A 17,791-nucleotide genomic window follows, 5' to 3' on the forward strand; every position below is an offset into this window, starting at 1 on the left:
GTATAAATTCACCACTGAATGGCTGTAAAGATTAATTGGTCAGAAAAAGTACCATTTCCTATTATTTTACAAGTATTATAATAAGTTAATTGTAAATTATAATTTATAATCTATTTTACTATTCAGAGTAGGTAACTCGCTATAATACATCGCAAGCTACACTATACCTACCTACTGCTGTTATCTATCATGGCCATAACTGGGTACTATATCTGTAGTTAAAAAGTTACAGAGAAGTTGAAAATGTACTTTTAAAGTAACATTCTAATCTATTTAACTTGTTAGCTTTAAATTTTAATCCATAAACATTTACTAACTTTATACGAGTTGAATCGAATACATACAATTATCTAATCTATAGTAAAACAAAAAGTAAATAGTAATATTTTTAATAACTCTAAATAGTCCAAAGTTCCGTAACACAAGTTACTTCCATCTTTATAGTAATTAATAGGTAATATTTTTCAATAATAGATACATTTTTATCATACTAATATCATTCAATGTTCTGTTTATTTTAAATTTAAATTATAAATCAATTTTACGCTGGCTTAGAATAAAAGAATTATATTGTATTATTCATGACAGTGGTTTTAAGATTCAACCTACAATAATTTTTTTATTTTTGTAGAATTGATTTAAATTTAAAGCTTAAATATCCATTAAGTTTTATTGAAGTACGTTATCCAAGAAATTTTTGCTTTATTGAAGAACGAAAAATAATAATAAAAATAAAAAACAAAAATACTTCTGTTTAGAATGAAATGGTTTATTTTTATAGAACATTTTCGTTTTACTTATGAGAAAATCATATTGGATAAACCTTTTTATACTAATTTGTTTTATCGGTGTCTCCGACATTTGGATAACAGTTATGTTATAATTAATATTTAAGCATTTAACTCAGTAATATTATTACTGTAAAACAATATGTATATTATAATTTAAAATAAATTAAGATACTAACACAAAATTTAAATATTAGAATTTAAGGGGTCCGGATCTAAAAAAAAAAAGAGGATGTCAGTGCACTGTTTGTTTCCTTTCTCTGGCCCACGCGCAACATAGACTGAACGCATTTACGGAGAATCATTTTTAGATTCTGAGCGGAGCGATAAGTGTATTGATTTTACAATGATGCAACACATGTGTTTTATTTTTTTTTTTTTGTGTCTATCATCACCTTTTAGGACAGTAAAAATGCTTACATTTTCTTCAGCAGTATCTTTTATGATAGGAAATTGAATCTAGTTAGTACTTTGGGGGGGGGGGGGGGTGTCGAAAGTAAAAATTTCCCAGTAGTTTTCAAAAACACCGTGAAAAACAAAAGAAAAATTAAAAAAAAAAACGAGAATTTTTCGCAAAAACTGTTTTCGAGGAAATCGATTTTGGTTTTTGGTGCAAATCTTAAACAAATGACCGTAGATGAAATTTTGATTGAATGTTCATATAAGCATTTTCTATTTGCCATAATGTTTTCCAAATATTTTGACTTATTTTAAGCTGTTTACGGTCTTAATTCACGTTAATCAGTTTCCATTTTTTTTTGTTTTTTTTCCATAAATATCAATAAGATTTTATTCAAGGTTAAAAAGTCTTAAAATTTAATAAAAGGCTCCAAGTATATTATATCAAAGGCAGATGAAAAAAATTAAAAATCCTTGGTCACATTTTTTTTTTTATAAGCATTTAAAGTTCAAATATTGAAAAAAATACGTAAAAATGACGAAAATTTTAAAAATATTTTGAGTTAGAAACTCATAAAAAATTTTATTTTTAAATCTAAGATTTGAAAATGTAATACAAGATTCCTCATAAATTTGTCTACCTTTATCAAAAAAAAAAAATTTCTACGATAGTCAAATAAAAATTTTTTGAGAGTTTGAAATGTATATTTTTGCAACATTTGATATTCACTCGATTTCTCATGTAACGATTTTCTTATTTTGTTGCAATTAAAAAACGAATGACTATAGATAAATGAAAATTGGCATGTAAAAAAGTGTGAAAATTTAATGCAAGGCTCCTGATAAATTGTTACAATAGCAGTTGAAAGATATTAAACATACATAGGCACAATTCTTTTTTATAAGCATTTAAAGTTCGAATTTCGACAAAATTTATCAAATTTAAAATTGAATCATAATCAACTTTTATAGATAAGATTAAAAGTTTAAAACAAGGTTCCACGTAATATATTACGTATTATACACGGTTATATATTTATATATAAATTATTTTATTCATAATAATATCATAAAAATAATATACTTAGTAATAATATCTTAGGCTGATTGACCGTTTTCGCCCAGAATCGTTTTTCTTATACAATGATATTACATAATTGAATTCAAATTTAACACCATCCATTACAGTGATCCACTTGTATCCTACTGTACAGCAGAGCGACACCCATTTGTCCACCTTTTTTTATGTTTTTGAGTAACCTTAGAGTAAAATTATCTATCAAAAAAATTATAGAACATAATATTTTTTAGGGTATATTGGTTTTATATTTTATAACTATTTGACTTTGTATTCGACTTTCAAAATAAAATTAAAAAAACGGGTATGTGGATCTCACTCTGTTGTACAGTAGGTTACAAATGGGTCAATGTATTATAATGGATTGTATTAAATATTATAATAATATATTATTATAAAAATTGAATTCAATGTTATATCATTGTATAAGAAGAACGATTCTGAGCGGAGACGGTTTGTCAGTCTGGATATTAGATTCTGAGTGGAGCGATAAATGTATTGAGTTTACATTTTTACAATGATGTATATTTTATTTTTATTTTAATTGTGTCTGTGTACGCAATGAGTAGTCGAAATAATGCTTCGATTTTCAACTTCAGTATCTTGTTTGATGGGAAAGTGAATCTAGTTGGAGTACTGGGGAGGTCAAAAAGAAATTCTAAAAATGTGCTGGGTAGCTTAAGTGAATTTATGCCTTTAAAATTCCCAGTAATTTTTAAAAGCGTTGAAAAAAACAAAAAAAAATTAAGGAAAACGGGAATCTTCACGCAGATTTCGACAAAATCCGATTTTAGTTTTTGGTTTTAGTTTTTGGTTTCATAAAAATGTTTCTTTTTTAAATCTAAGATTTGAATATTTAATACAAGATTTCTTATATATTTGTCTGCCTTTATCAACAATAAAAAACCATACCGGAAAGTCAAATTAAATTTTTATGAGCATTATTTTAAAGTTCATATTTTTACAACATTGGATATTATTCACTCGATTTCTCATGTAGCGATTTTGTTATTGTTATAATTCAAAAACAAATAACTGTAGATACATGAACATTTGACTGAATGTTTAAATTATCATTTTCTATACACCATAAAATATTCAAAATATTTTGACTCGTTTTGAGCTGTTTACGGACGATTTCAAATTTCTATTTCTTTTATTTTTTTTTCTATGAATATCAATAAAGTTTTATCTTTTGGGCCAACAAGTGAAAAAAATTAATATAAAGCTCCTGATATATTGTTACAATAGCAGTTGAAAAATATTAAAAATAAATAGGCACAATTTTTTTTTATAAGCATTTAAAGATCGAATTTTGACAACATTTATCAAATTTAAAATTGAATAATTATTTTGTAGTTAAAAATTTATAAAATGTTCAAATTTTATATCTAAGGCTTGAAAATTTAAAACAAGATACCACGTAAGTAGTTAATTCTGTTACCAAAAAATCTAAAAAATACAGAAGCACAGTTTATTTTTATAGTTCAAATTTGGACGAAATTACTATTTTAGTTATATTGTTGTGATTGTATAATATTATTCGTGGGTACTTGAAACTTTTAAAGTTAAACTGAAGATGTCCGTAAACAGCTCAAAGAAAGTCAAAATATCATCCTATTTTTATGGTATATAGAAAATGCTAATATAAACAACATTCAATTATAATTCCATCGAAACCGATATTGCGTAAAAATTTTCATTTTTTCTTTTTCACGGCGCTTTTGAAAACTTCTAAGAATTTTAAAGGCATAAATTCACTTTAGCTACCCAGCACACTTTTGGAATTATTTTCGAAATATACGTATTTCAACAGGTTAAAAATTATGGTTCAAAATTTGCGGAAACCATTATTTTGAAAGTTATAGCCATCCAAAGTTTTTGATTTTAGGTTTAATACGCAGCGCATGTTTTTGCACCATTATTCTTAACTCGTTGAAATACGTATATTCCGAAAAAAATTCATTAAAAGTACATTCATCGCACCACTGAGAATCTAAAATGAACCATATTTTTAAAAACGTTAGCATCAAAGTCACCAACTGGTGGGCCTCAGGGGCGCACTGGCTCCCCCGGAGCGACCTGGGAATTTTTTTCAAGCGGCCCATCACCCATAAACCATTGTCTAAGGTCTTTTTTACCTATGTGCTATCAATAGGTATATTTCTTTTATATTATTAATCGTCAACCAGTAGGTACAAAATTATATTTTCCTTCTGTAGCTTACAAACTTTATACAAAGCTACATAGGTATCATAATTGCTTTTATTAGTTATCATCATTTTTAAAAAAACACTTAAGAGTAAAAAATATTTGAAATTACATATATAAACTTTGAAATTTTTCTCTTTTTATTTCTGAAGAACCTCAATATATAATATAAGTTATAACTCAATAGTAATTTATCATGTAAATAAAATTATAATTTATATTATAGTCAAAATTAATTGATTATATATAACAAAAGGTAGAGTTCAATTATTAATAATCTAAAAATGTTACGTTCGGATGCAAAGCTTTGGTTTTTATCAGCAATTTTATTCAAATACTATAGAAAAATATAAAATATATGGTCTTACAGAAACACAACAGTATGAATTAAGAAGAATCAAATTTAAAAACGACAAAACATTATTAAGGATATTAGAAAAATTTATTTGTGAATACAACACACGGTGGGATTCAAAATTCAAATAGCTAATAGGGGATAGGCCACTAAAACTAATAATTCTATTATTTGTTTTAATTATTATTTTAAACCATTTAACCAATTTTTTATAATAATTGTACCTATATAGATTATAATTTATGAGACTTTTAACAATAATTTTACTATAATATAATATTATTTAAAAATTGATTTGACTTACCTTTAAAAAGCTGAGGTTTATGATTGTTTACATTGCTTGGAAAGTCATATTTCCACTCGACAATACAAAACACAAATGAACTAATATTTATATTTTATATAATATCAGTAATATCACAGACAACAGTATTGTTAGTTGCGTACGAAAACAGCATATTTTTAAATAATATAACAATAATAATCAATAATACATTGAATTATATCGTATATAAACATCTCGGCGGCCGCGGCAGCGAAATTTCTATTTATATAAATACCTACTGTTTCTTAGAACAGCAAAATATAATTTTAGGTAAGATTATTTTCATATTGACGTGTTATTTATGTTATATTCTATACATTTTAAATAGACCAAAAACTATTATTTTAATCTAAAAATCGTAATAAGTTACTCTTACAACCAAATTGTCCGGCCCCATAATTCGATTATTCGATCGGCCCATCGGGAAATTTCCCGATCTGCCAGTCCGCCCCTTGTCATTGGCGGGAGGAATTAACCGTATGTTGTCTTCTTCTTCGCTTTCCCTGCCGACAATAGATACCGGTCCGCCTTGGGGGATGAAACATTTCAAGTTAGGTATAAGATTTATAATTTTTATAAAATCTTCTTAATTCCATTTTCATTACTTGCATATAATTGGATAAAAGTACCATTTTTTTGTTCACAGATCACACTCTCACAGTTTATAAAATTGATTATCATCAACAGCTAAAATGATAAATTATATTCCATAGATCGTCTTTGCCCCATACCTATCCACCTCTAGTTCGTAATAAGTAATGACAATCGAAAAGAATATTGAATATTTTTTCTTGTAGGTAAACTTATTAATCGACTTAAAGAGCCATAATATTTTGTGCTCTATGTAGTAAATATTTTCAAGCCAGATTCGTTTAAATTAAAATGCATACTTCTTAGGCTTGAAATTAATTCTTTTTTCATATCATAGTTACAAATTAATTTTTTATCAAGAAATGTTTTGCGTAAATTGTACACGTAACAATTAATGATAAATAAAATAACGCATTATCATGTCATAAATTGTCATCATTTATAATAATGTAATGATAAAAATATTAAAAAATAATTACCCAGTGTATTATAATATAATTAATTTTAAAAAAAATGTATTAACACCAAAAGTAACATAAATTATATCGAACTAAAATATTTGGCCTTGGGCCACCTTCAGATAATATAAATAAATAATTTTAAAACAAACATCTAATATGTTATAATAATTTAATAAACACCTAAAAGTTAGCATTCAACAATTCATTGAAATATAAAAATTAGTAGGTATCAAACTACCAACTATACTAAAGGCTGTAACCATAGTGCATTTTGATAGCTAAAGTCTGAAATGTAGTCATTAATCATTAGTCATTAACAAAAAGACGTGATTAATTTGAGCATTAGCCAAGTATGCTGTAATATATTAAATACCTATTATAATGATCTTACCATCTCAAATATATATTTTTTGTTCACCAAGCACAATATCTTAACAGTGATGTATAAGTGTGAGGTGGGTCAGAGACCAGAGTGTATTTACCCTTCCTAACTGTCATTAACCAAACATCACAACTCTATTTTCCTTACATAATATAATTTGGTTATCATAAATTACTTTGAGCTTAGTAATGTTATGATTAATATTAGATTTTTTTTTAAATCTATATAAGTTAAAAAAAATGAAAATACTATTAACATAAATTGTACAGTTACGCCAAAATCAAATAGTGAGCACGCCACTGCCATATAATTACATGAAAGAAAAATATTTTCTGTATCCACACAATTCCATTTCTTTAGAAATAAAGAACGACAAGTATTTAGTTGCTCTTTCAAGCGTGATTTTCTTTATTTTAATCTGAATTAAAACTACACATTAATATTGTAGAAATAACAACATACAAATGCATTTTTAGCAATCAAATGATAATATAAATAATGAGATATTATAATTGATAAATTTTACTTATAATTATAAACATAATGTCATAAGATATTAACTACTACTACTTATTATTTTCTATACTAATAAACATTTTTTTTTTTGATTTCTATTAGATATTATTCAATATTTATAACTAAATAATTATAATGGTAAATACAATTGATGTGTAACAAACCAACCAAATAAAAGTACAATTTTGAAATAAAAAAAAAAACACAAAAGTAATTATAAATACCTAACTAATATATAATTATATAAAAATTATACAGTTACGTAAACATCTCCCCACAGATAGTGTAGCCATCAGTATACTATGAGGATAAAATATAAAATGTTAAGTAGTCGATTTTTTAAAGATTAAAATTGACATAATCGTTTGAAGTGGAGTATGGACCATATTAGAAATTATAAAATAAAATATAAAATTTTATATTATTATACAAAAGCAGTTAACACACACCAAGTGTCAATGAATGTTGTGAAGTTTGTTTCATAGTTTTTGGTTCACATGGCCGATATTGTAAGTAATCGTTCAGTTAGGTAGTGATGATAAGTGTCTTCAAGCAAAAAAACACAAAAGGCGTATCATACATCTTGTATATTACTGATATTTTTCAGTCTCATATGTTACGTCGGTGACAGTCTCAAGCCTAAGACCCTTTGAATATATAGCAAAACCAAAATGGAATCATCGTCTTCTACCGACAGTTCAGTTTTAAATATAAACATAGTCAAGGTTTCGATATATTATTATAATATGACATCACAAACGATTAGAATACTGAGTTCGTTTGATGTTGCTGGAGATTTATGCGTAAATATATTATATAATATACAAAAGTAAAAAAAAAAAAAAACAATTATTACCCTGACTTGTAATTCTCTTACCGGGTACAAAATTAATAATCCTAATTTATTATGTTTCAACAATTCAAATATACATTATATAACAATACACAATATAGTGTTTTCAAAATAAAGATTATTAAAATAATAATCAGTTAAAAAGTTTCAAGGCTGCTGGTAAGAAGTTCCCACGAAATTATTTGTCTTAAAATGGGAATATTTTCCTGAGTGAATTTCACTGAGGGTTGTTTATTTAATAGAAAATACCGAGCATTCATACATGTAAATACACCACAATCATATGTATTTGATTGTAGGGGAGATTTCCCATCAATATATTTCCAATATTTAGGCGCAGTCCTCTGCACACCTGAAAAATTGATGTAGTCAATGATTGCCCGACTTAAAAATTCAGTTATTGATGTCAACTCTTCCATAAAAGATGGTTCTGAATAACTATCGAAATAATATATTTTGCCCTCCCAAATTTCTATCACAAATAAGGCCCAGTGAACCTTACCAGGATTTATGGGAACTACAATTCGGTTGAAATTATTTAAATCATATTTTTTAAACCATCTAATGACAAGATCATACCCAACTTGTTGATAAGAAGTTAAAAAATCTGTACTCATTTCCTTTGTTTTATCACAGTAATTAACCAATAGTGAGAGATAATTTTGAATCACAGAGTCGTTCAGCCAGGTTTTCGGCGTTAGTAAAGTCATTAAATCTTTTACATGTAACCGATATCCATTGGCTTGTATACGTATATTCAGAATATCGTTTACCATTTTGTTACTTAAAAAATGTATCAATCTAGTAAATATTTCTTTCTGGTAGTAGGTAGGAAACGTTCTCTTGCGATTTTTTATAAAACGTACGGCCTTTAAATTTACTATTGAAGAAATCTCGGATTGTCCTGTATTTTCATCTGAATCAGAACTGATATCATATATGTTATTTTGTATCACACTATCAATATTTTCAGTACATTCATTCAGATTCTCTGGAGGAATATTAGAATTTTGTTCTTCACTGTCCATAATTTCTTCAGATTGACTTTCGATATCTGATCCTCCATCGTCACAAAATGACTTAATAGTATCGACTATGTTTATTTGATGTAGCGACGTAATATCAGTTGAATAAACTATTTCTTCATTATCAGTTGAATAAACTATTTCTTCATTATCAGTTGAATAAACTATTTCTTCATTATCAGTTGAATAAACTATTTCTTCATTATCAGTTGAATAAACTATTTCTTCATTATCAATTGAAGTAGAGTTACTATCAGATGTTTCTTCTGTGTCTTCTTCTTCAACAATTTCAAAGTAAAAAATTTCTTCATCTCCAGATAATTCAGGGTACTCAGTAGTGAATTCTTCGATATCTTCCAAATTGAAAGTCTCTGTTGCAAATAAATAACTCATTGTATCACTGTTATAGGGCCAGGTAAGTCTAAAAAAAAAAACATAAACAACTAGTTACATAAAATAAAACTATAAATATAATAATTTAAATAAATATTAATTATTATTTATGCAATTATTTTATAATGAGTTATGAATTATACACATATAATCACATGGAAAAAATTACAGCAATAAATTAACTAAAAGGTTAAAACGAAGACTAGTATACATGGACAGTTAATGGGTGCAAGTAGGTATCTAGTTATGTTGAGAAATTTAAAGATTTATGAAAATGTATGTATTATAATATATTTATTAAAGCAAACATTTATAGTGGATATTATAAATATAATCACTATATTAACAATTTTTTTAAATTAATACAAATTTACATTTTTTTTTTTTTTTAATTAACTTAAGTAACAACTTTCTATATTATTTTGTGTTATTAGATTAATTAGTAAATATTATAGCAGATACAGTGAATACAATTATCAAACATGAATAATAAGATTATTCCAGGCTGAAACTGAAAATAATAATAAAGTAATATTAAAAAAAAACCGAGGACTCGAAAATTTTGGAGTACTGATTAACTAGATTACTTTGCTATAGACTTTTCATAACTTAGCTACTTCCCCTATATTCAAATTATACAACAACATCATTATTCAAGTAAATCATGGATGTTTTAGATCGATCACAACATTAATTAAAAGTTAGGCACATATAATATATTATGATATGGGAGATTACATTTTCCAGGGTCAATGACGGAAATTTTATGGATAAATCAAAATCGTGGATCAAATATAAAATATGTAATAATATGTGCAAAGTATATTATTATATTGAAATATTATTTTTAATTTTAATCATGCTCATATTATTTGACACTAATAAATTTGAAAAACAAAATTATACAAACACGCAAATCAATTTCATTTAAAAACAAAATAATAACAATAAATTAAATGTTGTAGTCTAGACAATTAATTGTAAGCATATTACTATAGTCCACCTTTAAGATTTCTGAATAAAGTTCACAAAAATGTAATAATTAAATATTTAGCTGTTTAAAATTACTGCTGCAGCTATTCTAGAATACCTCTTATTTATAATGTACTTTTAATTTTCTCTTGTGTTCAGTGCTAACTGAGAAATAGTTAACACTAAATTTAAAAAAAATGATGCAGTTAATACCATTTTATTAATGTTTAGTTTAGAAATTGAATTCTAAATAAATAAAAATAGTTTTAAATATTATTTTGTAAATCACTTACGTTTACACTTTAAGGTTTTCAAGTTGTATAGGCAATTGGCAAGTTGATCACCAGTTTGATATTCCTATAAAATTAAAATTTGAATTAGTAATTTTAAACAATAAATAAATAAATTTACTTGTATCATTATTATTTAATCTCTCTAAACAAGTGTAATTATGCATATATACACTTATAAATAAATAAATAAATAATAATTTATACTCTTAAACTTAATACATCAATAACTTTATACATCTTCCACAAATTTTACAATTTGAGCATTTAGAATTTAGTATTAATTTAAGAATAAAAAGGTGGGTAAGTGGATGTCGCTCTGCTGTACAGTAGGTTACAAGTGGGTCACTGTATAATGGATAGTATTAAATTTGAATTCAATGATATAATATCACTGTATAAGAAAAACGATTCTGAGCGGAGACGATTTGTCAGTCTAGGTATTAGACATACCTATTACAGGTATACTTATCAATAGTATTAAAAAAAAATTGACCTATAATAATTTTCAATAATTAATTTCAAATTAATCATAATATCCATTAGGTAACGCGTTATACATCAACAACAAACCGTGGTACTATCATAGATATATAATAGTAATATAGTATACTTTAGTTATACTTTAGTTACTCTAAGTTTCAAGTACCCACAAGTAATATTATACAATCACAACAAAATAACTAAAATAGTTATTCCAGGTTTTTTAATATGTAATTTCGTCAAAATTCGAACTTAAAATGACTATAAAAATAAACTGTGCTTATGTATTTCTTAGAATTTTTGGTAACAGAATTAAATATTTACGTGGAATGTTGTTTTAAATTTTCAATCCTTAGATATAAAAGTTGAACATTTTATAATTTTTTAACTACAAAATAATTATTCAATTTTAAATTTGATAAATTTTGTCAAGATTTCAACTTCAAATGCTTATAAAAATAATTGTGCCTATGTATTTTTAATATTTTTCAACTGCTATTGTAACAATGTATCAGGAGCCTTGTATTAATTTTTTACACTTTTTGGCCCAATAGATAAAACTATTGATATTTATAGAAAAAAAAAAAAACTAAAAAAATTAAAAACTTACAATGTCCGTAAACAGCTCAAAAAGAGTCAAATTATTTTCAAAATTTTATCGTATATAGAAAATGCAAATATAAACATTTAGTGAAATTTTCGAGTTTCTACAGTCACTCGTTTTTTAATTACAACAAAATAAGAAATCGAGTGAATATCAAATGTTGTAAAAATATGAATTTAAAACTCTCATAAAAATTTAATTTGAGTTTCTTTTAGACATTTTTTTTTTTTGATAAAAGTAGAATAACCTATAAGGAATCTTGTATTACATTTTAAAATCTTAGTTCTAAAAAGAAAAATTTTTACGAATTATTAACTCAAAATAATTTGCAAATTTTCGTGATTTTTCCATATTTTGTCAATTTTTGAACTTTAAATGCTAATGAAAAAAAACTGTGACAAAGGATTTTTAATATTTTTTAAATGTTATTGTAATAATATAGTAGGAGCCTTGTATTAAATTTTCAAGTATTTTTATTCAGCAAATAAAGTTTTATTGACATTCATAGAAAAAAAAACTAATTAAATTGGAAACTGAAATTGTCCGTAAATAGCTCAAAACAAATCAAAATATTTTGAAAAATTTATCATGTAAAAAAATGGAAATATAAACAACCAGTGAACATTTCGTGTATCTACATTCATTCGTTTTAAAGTTACACCAAAAACCAAAATCAATTTTCTCGAAAACAGATTTTGCGTAAAAATTCCCGTTTTTCCTTAATTTTTCTTTTGTTTTTCACGGCGCTTTTGAAAACTATTGGGAAAATTTTACTTTTGACCCCTCCCAAAGTACCAACTAGATTCACTTTCCTATCAGAAAAGATACTGTTGAAGAAAATCCAAGCACTTTTACTGTCCTAAAAGGTGATGACAGACACAAAAAAAATTAAAATTAAAAAAAAAAACACACATCATTGTAAAATCAATACATTCATCGTTCCACTCAGAATCTAAAAATGTAACCTTTTTAAATTTTGATTTCACCTTCGTTTTCACTTTTCAGCATGTTTAACTACATACCAACGTTAAAACAACAACAAAAGGTGGGCAAGTGGGTGCCGCTCTGATGTACATTAGGCCATTAGGGTACAAAATACAAGTAGGTCACTGTATTGGACGGTGTTAAATTTTAATTCAATGATATAATATTATTGTATACGAAAAACGTTTCTGGGCCAATACGGTCGGTCAGCCTATTATATATTACTAAGTATATTGGATGATATTATTGTAAATCAAGTAATCTACGTGGAACCTTGTTTTAAATGTTTAATCCTTAGCTGTAAAAATTGAACATACATTTTTAACTACAAAATTATTTTTAAATTTGATACATTTTGTCAAAATTCAAACTTTAAATGCTTATAAAAAAAGTTGTGCCTACGTATTTTTAATATTTTTCAACTGTCTTTGTAACAATATATTAGGAGCCTTGTATTAAATTTTCAAGCTTTTTGATCCAACGATATACATGTTATTAACATTTATAGAAAAAAAATTAAAAAATTGGAAACTGAAAAATTTCCGTAAACAACTCAAAACATTTTGAAAATTTCATAGTGCATAGAAAATGCTAATATAAACATTTGGTGAAAATTTCATTTATCTATTGTTATTTTACACCAAAAACCAAAATCGATTTTTGCCCAACTAGATTCACTATCCCAACGAACAAGATACTGTTGAAGAAATCAAAGCAATGTTGATACACCAAAAAAAAACACATCATTGTAAAATCAATACATCAGAATCTATAATTGTTTTAAAGGGTTTTCCAGAGAAACATAAATATACAGCTGATATCACCATCATTCGTTAAAATACGTAAAAAAGAAAATCAAAATTGCGTACGGCCGCGGTAGTAATGTACAGTATTGTGCGTGTGCGTATATAAACGTAAAATCACAAACGTTGGGACGAAATAACTTCCAAAATAGGGATTTCAACAAATTCTTTTTACACCATCGTTTTTAACTCATTTAAGTACATATGTTTAAAAAGGAACATTATTTTAAAATTCTGGGTAGCTAAAGTGCATTTATGCAAAGACTAAATCAATTTACGAGTTTCAAACTTGAAAATATACAACCAACTGGATCGGGAAAATACTCATTGATAACAGCCAACGGGTATATTTTTTGATCAATGTTTCATTTCCTTGTCAACAGTTTTTAGTGTTTAGGGAAGATTCAATTACGATGTGTGACGTCACAATCAAAAATTCAAAAATCTATGTACCTACGTCAAGAAAATTCAACAGATATACAGAAATACTATGGTGATGTTACAAACTATTTAAAATGAACACAAAAGAAAATTATTGATGAGAAAAGAAAAAGTAAAGTGAATATTTGCATTATTTTATTATTGCACACATACCATACTGACAATTGATATTTAAAGTATGTGTACAAATTATAAATGTTGTGATTCAATATATTCAAGGAAGAAATTGGAGGGCATCGATACGTATCGGTTCAATATCGAGTGTTTAATAAATTATTATATACATTATTATTATAGACATCGATGTACCTACTTACTGTTTTTGTATAAGTAATTAATTAATTTTTTTTTTTATGAAACGTGACCGGCAGGCTGCTGGTTATTATAATCCTATACCTACCGATTTTTGGTTTTTAATTAAATCATTTTAAATATTATTATATACTAGGACTTTTTTATCACGTTTCTAGCGAAATGTACAGACTCTGAAATACGCACACAATTACACCGTATAGTATTTTTCTTTTTGAAAATCTTGTACCACTTGTATACCACTTAAAGTGGCTTACACATTTGGCGATTAATCACTAAGTGTATAGTAGTGCGTGTATTGTCAAATACTAATAGATTAGAATACGGGAAGATTATGGAATTTCGGACGGCACATTATTATCGCTAAAATTCACTATGGGTTGCCTATTGAATGCCCCTTATTTTGATTTTAGTGGTAAAATAATTAATTGTGATATTGTGCACATTGACAATAAACAAATAGTTTAATTTAATTTTTAATTTGTATATATAGAATAAGTCTATGTATATGCACGATGAAATAAATATAATATAATATAATATACTATTTATCAAAAGTATTAACTAGTCAAAATAAATTAGTTGTTTTTAAGACTTTAACAAAGCATACCTATGTTATAGATATATTAATATAATGTACACCTAATTAATTTTTTGAACAATTTTTCTAAAAATAATATAATACAATTAAAAGCATGATTATATAATATTGTTAAAATTAAAATATAATAGGATTATGTAATACAATATGTAATTATATAAATAATAAACAACAAAATATTAAAATATAGTTTTTTTTCAATTCACCGAATGTTTATATTATTATTTTCTATACACTATACAATTTTCAAAATTGTTTGACTCTTTTTAATCTATTTGTAGACATCAGAAAATTTCAATTTTTATTAGTTTTTTTTAAAATTATTGTCCATAGAAAATGTTTCACTTTTTCAAAAAACTTGAAATTATAGGCAAGGTTGGTTCCTCATAAGTTATTAGTGGAAATTAAAAAAAGAGTTAATCCTAAAAGGGTAAATCTATAATATTTTTTTATGAACATCTAAAGTAAGAATTTTCAAAAATGCATGAAAATGTAGGTACAAATTATTCTAGTTAGATATCCATAAAAAATGTGTCTGAAAAAAAATTTGAAAATTTAATGCAAAATCTTCCATTAGACTCCTCCAAGTTTTCCTACATTCAACAAAAAAAAAAGTGAAATTCAAGTTGAAAAGTCAAATTAATTTAGTTTTTTTTTTAATAAATTTGAATAAATTGTATATGTTGGATCAACATTTTTATGTTTTTTTTTTCATAAGCGTAAAATTAAAGTTTACAAAATATAGCTAGTTATAATTATAATTATATTAAAATATGTCAATAACTTATTGACAAATAAATAAACTAATACTTAGTTGAAAATTGTATTTATTTAATTTAAGGTTCAATGACTGCATATATAGGTACCTATTTAGCATAATAATGTAATATAACAGTGGCTGATGATTGTATTTTTACCACCACTATACATTATTAAAATATAAAATAATGGGAGGGATTGAATGTCATTACCTCTATAGATTTGAAATTCATTCGGGCCCCCTCTGAACTAGGATATATCCGCCACTGTAGTATAATAATATAATAATATTAGCTTGGTTTATATTATTATCTATAAAATAATATTCCCCCTATTTAATATTCATATTATGAACATTATATTTACGCACAGTGCACGGAGGTTACACAGATATCTATATAGTACTAGATAGCGAACTCCCCGCATGAATTGAAGCATCAAGGTCAGGTGGCAATTGTGTGGTATTTTATTATTTATAAACCTGTTGTTTTTAAAAATAAAAAATATTTTATATTTTATATAAATTATATTATTATTATAATTCTTGTATAATTTTACATTTTTACCATTAAAAGCGATGTTATTTCTAATACATTTTGTATAATAAATGAAATGTTTTGCCCCCGGGGAAAATGGCGGATGCCCTGAGCTTAGCTTCACTCACGATTAAAGATATCCAGGTTACTCAACGAAACTTATTTTTTGATGCACTTAAAATTAACGATCTTGTCATAGCAAGAATAACAGTTAGCGCTTTTGCATTATAGTGATTTCTCTTGGTACTACAAAATATATCAATATAAATATACAATATTATATATTGGAGCGCTAGTAGTTATTCTCACATAGTTGATCAGCTGTTAGAAATTAACATTTTCGGGCACCATTTTTGTTGTGTATGTGCATAGGGTCGTTGAGAGACCTGTATATCTTTAATGGTGGCTTCACTTGATAACAATGTAAATTATATAGGAGTACCTTATCTAGCAAGTATAGGTATCTGTGGGAGGATATGACGTTCGTCACCGTCATGGTTGCATATCTACAACCATGGTCGGGGCGAATAAATAATATTTTGCGTACACGCATTCATTATTTTTCTTCCATGTGATTTGTTCTTATCGGAATTGGAACAATAAAAGGGAAGGAACCATGGTCCACGAGCATACATTTTTCTAGTAACGGCAGAATGTGATGCGTAGAACACCCCTAGTCAACCCCTTCCCCCAATCATTCATGTGGTATGGTGGTCCGACGGCGATGAGATGCAGTTAGCAGTTCAGCTTTATGAATTTTAAAAATAAAAAAGTTCAAAGTTCGCTACACACGCCCATCAAATATAACCAACTGACAACGAAAAAACAACTAACGAACCCAGTTGAGTTTAAAACCACTAGAATCACGACATTGTACATGTAAGGCAAATATATTTAATTTCAGAAAATCACGCGGATTGGATGGATCTACTGAAAAGGACGTTTTGATGGTTGATTTAAATTTATGTGATTTATCTTCGATTTCAATCACAACCAGTAGTCAGTACCTACAATGTTAATCTGGAAAATGGATTTAAGACCATCAAATTAAATTAATAAATTATCAGACATCATTTATACAAGCAGTGACTATTCCGAGATTTATGAAGCACAAAACTACATTTAATTGGAGACAAAATATTAAAATAAGAGGTAAGTCAGTAACATATTATATATATAAGTACCTATGTATATAAAAAAAAAAACGCCCAACACAATACAAATACTATTTACCTTATCTTATAAATATAGGAATGTAATGCTAACTGTGAAACTATTATATCGTTTATATAAAAAATAATAAATAAAACTCCATATTAGTGATAAAAACCGTTCATATTATGTAACTTTCTATAAGCCCTAAAAATAATTATAACCTCTGCCGTTTTATTTTTATTTTTAAACTATGTAAGCATTAAAAACAAAACATAATATTGTATAGTATTGTGTTACAGTAATAATTATCAGTTTATATTAAATAGTAATAAATGAGCTCAAAATTTAGATAATATAAATAAATTCAGCCAGATAAGAAATCCACAATATTGCAATACTTGAAAGTCTTTCCAATTTAACTATTCTCCACATACATTCTATTTTGAGTAGATGCACCAGAATCAAGGTATACAA

General features: G+C 26.1%; 1 protein-coding gene and 1 long non-coding RNA gene across 2 annotated transcripts in view; one reads left to right on the forward strand and one right to left on the reverse strand.

Moving 5' to 3' along the window:
- Nucleotides 1–6,969: 6,969 nt before the first annotated feature.
- LOC100159836 (sentrin-specific protease 2) overlaps nucleotides 6,970–17,791 on the reverse strand; it is a 21,851-nt gene continuing 11,029 nt past the window's right edge. The window contains exons 2-3 of the mRNA XM_001949581.5: nucleotides 10,643–10,706; nucleotides 6,970–9,405 (exon numbers count right to left, since the gene is read on the reverse strand). Coding sequence (XP_001949616.1) covers nucleotides 8,097–9,377 — 1,281 coding nt within the window. The 5' untranslated portion in view covers nucleotides 9,378–9,405; nucleotides 10,643–10,706 and the 3' untranslated portion in view covers nucleotides 6,970–8,096. The remainder of the gene's footprint in view (nucleotides 9,406–10,642; nucleotides 10,707–17,791) is intronic.
- The window catches only part of NV39 (uncharacterized LOC100302495), an 8,916-nt gene continuing 7,871 nt past the window's right edge, over nucleotides 16,747–17,791 (forward strand). Inside the window, exons 1-2 of the long non-coding RNA NR_028072.1 lie at nucleotides 16,747–17,003; nucleotides 17,067–17,314. This is a non-coding gene — a long non-coding RNA (uncharacterized LOC100302495). The remainder of the gene's footprint in view (nucleotides 17,004–17,066; nucleotides 17,315–17,791) is intronic.

This window comes from Acyrthosiphon pisum, chromosome X (genome assembly GCF_005508785.2).
Source record: "Acyrthosiphon pisum isolate AL4f chromosome X, pea_aphid_22Mar2018_4r6ur, whole genome shotgun sequence".
NCBI lineage: Eukaryota > Metazoa > Arthropoda > Insecta > Hemiptera > Aphididae > Acyrthosiphon > Acyrthosiphon pisum.